Here is an 8,067-nt window from a genome sequence, read left to right on the forward strand (position 1 = left end):
TTGCACTCAATGTTTTTACTTCATTGTTTATGCTCCCAGAAAGCCGAATAGGTTAAAGAAATTAAGATGCTTGTATTATGTTTTTAATTTGCCATTCTATTTTTTGCTTTTAATTTGATTCCTCATGTGGGACGGTATCTTGTATTGATGGAGATTTTTTTGTTTACCTTCATTTTCATTACGTTAATTGTTCTTGTCTAGATTTTGTGAAAAGAATTGGTAATTTTGAATTTTCATCTTGATGTGCTGTGTCCATTGTGTCTATTCTAACTGGATATGTTGTAGCAAAGAGCTGCAAAATTTTATCTTTGGTGTGCAGACAGTGCAGTTGTCTATTAAATAGATGAATCACATATCAGTTATCACTGTTAAGTTGTTGCCCGCAATTAACTTTAAAGCATATGAAAGAATTACTGTTTAGAAAGGGAACCGCAATTTAGTGTCTTTTGCTGGCAATTTAATTTTTTTTTTTTTTTTTTTCTTAGTGAAGTTTTCCAGTTCAGGAAAAAAAAAAAAAAAAGCCAGGTAGTTGAAAAACATTTCCTAGTTCAAAAAATTTAAAACAAGAAGATTTGGAGTTAAAGAATCTTGTGGTTCGTTGACATTCTCTAAATTACATTTCAAACCCAATGGTGTAACAAGTTAAGCATATTGTTTCTCAATACTTGCCAATAAACCAAGCAAGATTCTTGTTGGTGGGGTTAAGAATCTTAACATTAATTGTGCCTATTTGACATGTATTTTTCATTTATTAGTGAAGTTTTCTGGTTCATAAACAATTAAAAAATATATATATTTAAAAAATTAAAAAGCCAAGTACGTTGAAATCCATTTCCAAATGTACATTGTTGCAAAAAATTTTAAATTAGAAGATTTGGAGTTAAGAAATCCATTTCCTCCAGACTTCTCCTGATTCATTTTGTGTGGACAACATTCTAACATGATTATGCATCTTATATGTTCTTCCTTGACCCTTATCATTTATTTTGGCTCTTTGGAACATTTTGGTTCACAATGAATTGATTTTCCAACAATTAAGCAACTCAATCTCTCAACTCGTTCTTGAAACTATCCATTATACCTTTGAATTTTACTATTATGCTTATAACACAAAAGTTTCACTTGCTAAACAACTAAGTTGGATTTCATGGTTCCTTCCCCCTATCAGCTATTCGAAGTCATAAGTTGAATATAGATGGTAGCTCCAAAGAAAACCATGATTCTTTGGGAGCTAATGGTATTATTAAAGATTAATTAGGTTATTAGATTGTCAATTTCTTGATTAACACAGGATATCAAACCAACAATAAAATAAACTCTTCATCTAGTAATTGTAACGGTTTATTTGGTATAGATTGTTTTTATTGATTTTTTTTATTAAAAGTAAGCTAGATAAAATGTATGAGTAGAAAGGTGTACATTCTCCCTTAAATAGGATAAAAAATATGCTAATTCGCCAAACTTCTTTTTTGTTGTTGTTGTTGGTTGCCAATTTGGTAACTACTATTTTCAAACATGTTTCAATGATATTATTATTGTCATCTGCTAATAAAAAAAGTAGGTGTAGCTAATAAAACATTTATTTATTAGCTTAATTATGACAAACAATTTCATGTAAACAACTTGGAAAATAAAAAAAACAACATCAACTAAAAAAATTTACTCAACAAAAACTAAAATCTCCAAAGTCTTGATAACCAAAAAGTATGAAAGCAATTTAAGATGAGACCAAATATCAAAAATATTTGCAAATCCTGGTACTCTTACATCACCGACCCATATTTCATCTCCACCCACCTTAATCACAATCATCATCATCATGATTATGTCATACACAAACGCAGGCCCAAGATTATTCCACATCATCCTCCTTCTTCTCGTTCTAACCTTCAAGTCTGTACGCTCGCTCTCGACCGCACCTTTGAAACCATATCCGAGTTTAGAATTCCCTTCACTTTTCAATCTGGGTATCCCGGTTTAGTGGGTTCTTGTAATGACATATTATGTTTCACTGATTTTATCATATCAAAGTCTGAAGATGTATACTTGTGGAACCCTAGTATTAGAAAATTTAAGAGGTTGCCTAATACTTGCTTGACCCAGTTGAGTAAGGTGGCACTCGGATTTGGGTATGATTCCCAGAACAATGACTACAAGGTTGTCAGGTTTTCATGGACTATTAGTGGCAAGCCTAAGCCTCCCCCTAAGGTTGAGGTGTACTCATTAAGTTCGGATTCATGGAGAAGGATTGGACTTGGAATCTCCTGGAGACCCAATGTTTTGGCCCACTACTTTAATTATACTTTGACATTCCCACTTGTGAGTGGACATTTGCATTGGATGATAGAAATGATAGATGAAGGAGGTGCGCAAGAGGGTCGTTTTACTTCTATGATTTTGTCATTTGATGTCAATAGTGAGAAATTTAAAGAGCTACCACTGCCTGATGATGAAGGAAGTTTTCTTGTGACGAAATGTGTTACATCATTCCAGGAGAAACTGGCTTTGATTAAATTTGGATATGGTGTAGAACCACATAGCATGCTATGCTCCATTTGGGTGATGAAGGAGTATGGTGTGCCTGATTCCTGGAATAAACTTTGTGTTCTACCAGTTGATGTTTTTATTGATTTCACTGGTTTCACCAACTATGGTATACTTCTAATTCAAAACATGCCCCGGCGGGTCTCCACCAACTGTGAATTAGAAAGGAAATATAAGTCTGTTTTAATTGACCCCGAAACTCTACATGAGAATGAGATTAGTATTCAAGTTAATTATCATTTAGATGTAGCTATTTACATGGAGAGCCTTGCTTTACTTGATGGCGCAAATGTGGTATTTCACTAAGAAGATGGTGCTATGTGGTATAAGAAGTGATGTCATTACAGGTATGGATGAATTGAAACCCCTCTTGCTTTTACTTATTGCAGTAGGCATGGTAACATTGTTGAAACCATATTTTTTTCCCTAGACTATATTATCCTTTTGTGGTTGGGGCTGTTATATATTAGAATTTGATATTGTTTGTCGATGATTGTTGCACTCAGTCAACAAATAAAACCGTAATCAGTCAACATAACCCCTTTTTGCTTGTGTGTCTCTGTTGTAGTGATAAAAAGAACTCAGTAGAGCTCTGCAGCTTTTTTTTTCTGCCAAAAAAGAAAAAGAAATGACAAAAGAGATAGAGCGAAATTAAATAATAAAAAAATGAGGAAAAAAAGAAAAGAAGAAAAGAAATGGTTTAGGAAACAAGGAGGCATTCCCATTGTTGTATCGCATTGCACGAAACACCCACTTACCTTGCAAGTGCAATATTAAGATCAGGACTGACTTGAGTTTAGATGATTGCCTAGTTGCACGTCAGACTTATATGCAAGGAAACTTCATTTGTTCTTCTGTTTTGCACATATGGAAAGGATTTTTTTTTTTTTTTTAATAGAAATTTGAAGAGAATCTCTCTTTTAGTTGTTGAGCATGAAACTAGCATAAGTGCTTCCTTTGTTCCCAACATGTATGTTATAATCTGGACTCCGTCTTGTGTTAACATTTCAATGTATTGAAATTGCTGATTGCCTACGTATTGGTGTATCAAATGGCTTATTTCATAAGTTGTGCTGATTCCAAGAGTTTGCAACATTGTGATTTGTGAATGTTGCATTTACAGTTTGTTGTTACATGGATCAGATGCCTCAATGCATACTTGTAGCCATTGGCGGCAGGTGTAGCTTAGTTGGGGGGCTTCTTTTAAAATTAACTAATGGTTAATTTGAAAGAATCTTTTTAGCTTTGAACAATCCAAGTGTATAGAAGTACCTGGGGTCAAAAGGAGGGTCTTGGCTGTTCTTCTGGTTCGGAAATAGGAAAGAATCCTTTTACATGCTTCATTCAGCTGCTCATCTGCATTCTTTACCACCACAGTTATGCAGGTTTGTTTTTCCCCAACTGCTGCGTCACAATTAATCCTATGTTTGGATGGAGGGGTATGCACGGATCAGGAGATCCCAGCATCTCTGTCCATCCCAAACATACATAAGCTTGACAGGTGCTCTTCAAACATTTGATTGTCATAGAAACTGTTGAAGCACAGTTAAATTTGGAAGCCTTTATATAATATGAATATGACTGTAGGCTTACTTAACTGTTGTGGTGGTGGTGTGAAAAAAAAAAAAAAAAAACTTTTTTGGTAGCCTTTTCAGTTAAGGAAAAAAAACATGAAGCGGCCAGGTATGTTGAAATACATTTCCAAATATACACTAGGGCAGACAATTTTTAACAAGAATATTAGGTGCAACAATCTTGTGGTTCAATGATCCTATCGATTCTCACATAACGAAAAATGTGGATGCGATCTCCCTGTCTCACTTGTTATATGGAAGGAAAAAAATAGGAGTTAAAAATAATTTGTGAAATATATAAATGATAGAAGAAGACGTTATCTAGTCATCCTCTTTACATGGTTACGGGAAAAAAAAGATGAATATTTACTAGCTCATTTGGTATGAAGTAATTACCTGCAAGCTTCTCTCAATTCTTTTGTGCAGACAACATTTTTGTCTGATGTCATTCTAACGTGATTATGCATCATATATGCTCTTCCTTGACTCTTATCATTTATTTTGGCTCTTTGGAACATGTGGGTAGTTCACAATAAATTGATTTTCCAACAATTAGACAACTCAATCTCCGAACTCGTTCTCGAAAGGAATTTTCTATTATGCTTGTAACGCAAAAGTTTCATTCACTAAACAGCCAAGCGGGATTTCATCATGTCCTCCCCTTGTTGGCCATTGGAAGTCATAAGTTGAATATAGATTGCAGCTCCATAGGAATCCATGCTTCTTTGGGAGCTAATGGTATTATAAGATTAATTAGGTTATTAGATTGTTGATTTCTTGATTTACATATGATGTCAAAACAAGTTTTGTGGGCTAGTGGACATGGTGGAGGTGATTAACCGTGGAACTATACCATGAACAATACCAGTATGGATTAATGGGGTTTATTTCAATATTTTTTATTTTTCTATTTAAAAGTAATCTAGATAAAAGTGTGAGGCAGAAAGGTTTACCTTCTCCCTTAAATGGTTTAGGGTTTAGGGTTTTAGGGTTTAGGGTTTAGGGTTTAGGGTTTTAGGGTTTTAGGGTTTAGGGTTTAGGGTATCTGGGTGGTGGGTCATTAGTTAGGGACATGAAGTAAATCCTGAATTCCTAGATATAATCTACCATACTATCGGTCCATGTGGCTTTCAAAGTGTCTCATGGGTAAAAGGAATAGAATAGTCTAACCAAAAGTTGAGACTAAAGTTGTCAATTTCATTTTGATTGTCTTTATCCATTGAAACAAAATATTTCGATATTGGTCTATTCCACAATTTCCAACGCATTATTTTGAGGGTAAAGTTGTCAATTTCATTTTGATGGTCATTTCAATTTATCCATTGAAACATAAGATTTAAGCACGGGTCTATTAAAGTGTGCTGTTTCGAGGTTAACACTAAAGTAATATATTGGAACATAATCAAATTATACCTAATGTAACTCAAAATAATATTACACCCCTAATGGGTTTTTATTAGATTAATATATGGAAAATCCTGTTTGATTATATGTTCACTTTGTTCTTATCACGCATATCAAATTTTTTGCCAATTGGATGTTATTTGTTATTCGATTTGTAAACTCATCTTTTATGCATAATTAAAAAAAAAAAAATTAACATTTAGTAGATTGAATAGTTATCTCGAAAGGAATTTTCTTTTATGCTTGTAACGCAAAAGTTTCATTCACTAAACAGCCAAGCGGGATTTCATCATGTCCTCCCCTTGTTGGCCATTGGAAGTCATAAGTTGAATATAGATTGCAGCTCCATAGGAATCCATGCTTCTTTGGGAGCTAATGGTATTATAAGATTAATTAGGTTATTAGATTGTTGATTTCTTGATTTACATATGATGTCAAAACAAGTTTTGTGGGCTAGTGGACATGGTGGAGGTGATTAACCGTGGAACTATACCATGAACAATACCAGTATGGATTAATGGGGTTTATTTCAATATTTTTTTATTTTTCTATTTAAAAGTAAGCTAGATAAAAGTGTGAGGCAGAAAGGTTTACCTTCTCCCTTAAATGGAGAAAAATATATGCTTTTTAACCTCAAATTAAAATTAAAAAAAAAAAAATTTCTGTCAATTTGTTACCTACTCATGTTTCAGTTATACTGTTACCGTCGTCTACTAATAAAAAATGTTGGTGTAGCAAATAAAATGTTTATTTGTTAGCTTAATTACAATAAACAATTTCATGTGCTTGGAAAATAAAAACCACATCAACTAGAAACGATTTACTAAAATAATAAATAAATAAATAAAAACTAAAATCTCCATTCCCTTGAGTCTTGATAACCAAACAGTATAAAAGAAATTCAAGATGAGATCAAATATCAAAAAAATAAATAAATTTTAAATTTTCTTTCCTTTCCTTTTCAACTTCCCTCTCTTTATTCTTCACTCTTTTCTCTTCTTCTTTATTTATTTATTTTTTATTTTTTATATAACAAAAAAAAAAACCTATGTAAAATACTAAAAGCATATTTAAGACGTTTACGAGGGTACCTGGGTGGTGGGCTCATTGGTTAGGGACATGAAGTAAATCCTAAATTCCTAGATACAATCTACCATACTATTGGTCCATGTGGCTTTCAAAGTGTCTCATGGGTAAAAGGAATAGAATAGTCTAACCAAAAGTTGAGACTAAAGTTGTCAATTTCATTTTGATTGTCTTTATCCATTGAAACAAAATATTTCGATATTGGTCTATTCTGCAATTTCCAATGCATTATTTTGAGGGTAAAGTTGTCAATTCCATTTTGATGGCCATTTCAATTTATCCATTGAAACAAAAGATTTAAGCACGGGTCTATTAAAGTGTGCTGTTTCGAGGTTAACGCTAAAGTTATATATTGAAACATAATCAAATTACACCTGATATAACTCAAAGTAATATTACATCCCTAATGGGTTTTTATTAGATTAATATATGGAAAATCCTGTTTGATTATATGTTCACTTTGTTTTTATCGCGCATATCAAATTTTTTGCCAATTAGATGGTATTTGTTATTCGATTTGTAAACTCATCTTTTATGCATAATTAAAAATAAATAAATAAATAACATTTAGTAGATTGAATAGTTATTAATCTTTGATCATCTTAATTTCACTATTATGGAGCTTATAAGAAAAAAAAAAAAAAAGTAATCCAACTATAAATTTTTCAAAATTTGCATTCAATCTAAAACATTAAGTAGTATAGCATTGCTAAAAGTTGTCAGGTATAACTTCAACTATATATCTATACCTAGGACCTCATTATGTATTAACTTACAAGAAATTCAATTTTCTAGTCGTTCTGGTGAACAAAATTATTATTATTATTTTTTTTTTAGAGAAAGAACTCAATGGAATTATTTATTTATTAATTATAAAAATTCAATGGAATTGAAAACATTAGTTAGGGCACCATTCCATTATTTTAAGGGTTATTTTAGTACCTAAACTTCAACAAAATTTTGTTTTTCATCTCGAAAACATAGTGAATATTTTACTGCCTATAAATACCCAAACTCTTAATGAATAAAAAAAATGTGATAGGAACTTGGTGAAAATTGCACAACTTTTTATGCCATCACCAATTCCTTTCTAATAGATAAGAGGCCAAAACAATATTAATACCTAGGGCAAAAAAATTTAAACAAGAAAATTAGATAAAAGTTATCTCATAAGATATTCAAAAATCATTATTGTCAAACCGAACATTTTATAAGGTGTGGATTAATGGGGATTTATTTTGATATATCAATGGAGTGATGATATGATATAATCTTGTTCCAATTATAAAAGAGTTTTTTTTCTCGTTTTTCTTCTTCTTCTTCTTTTTATCCAGTAATTGTAGGCTATTTAATATAGATATTTTTATTGATTTATTTCATTTAAAAATAAATTAGATAAAAGTACCATATATATTTTTTGAGATAAATAGAATAATCCCTGTATTTATTTGATTTCCAA

The 8,067-nt window shown here is 31.8% G+C and overlaps 2 protein-coding genes across 2 annotated transcripts in view; both read left to right on the forward strand.

Annotated features, from left to right (window-relative positions):
- The window catches only part of LOC112021766 (uncharacterized), a 6,623-nt gene extending 3,773 nt beyond the window's left edge, over positions 1-2,850 (forward strand). Inside the window, exon 3 of the mRNA XM_065766026.1 lies at positions 2,032-2,850. Within this exon, the coding sequence (XP_065622098.1) occupies positions 2,032-2,850 (819 nt within the window). The remainder of the gene's footprint in view (positions 1-2,031) is intronic.
- LOC111988598 (F-box/kelch-repeat protein At3g23880) overlaps positions 1-3,686 on the forward strand; it is an 8,811-nt gene extending 5,125 nt beyond the window's left edge. Inside the window, exon 3 of the transcript XR_010625997.1 lies at positions 3,668-3,686. The gene's annotated coding sequence lies outside the window, so the exon portion shown is untranslated. The remainder of the gene's footprint in view (positions 1-3,667) is intronic.
- The last annotated feature ends 4,381 nt before the right edge of the window (positions 3,687-8,067 follow it).

Source organism: Quercus suber, unplaced genomic scaffold (genome assembly GCF_002906115.3).
Source record: "Quercus suber isolate HL8 unplaced genomic scaffold, Cork oak 2.0 scaffold_675, whole genome shotgun sequence".
In the NCBI taxonomy this organism is placed as follows: domain Eukaryota; kingdom Viridiplantae; phylum Streptophyta; class Magnoliopsida; order Fagales; family Fagaceae; genus Quercus; species Quercus suber.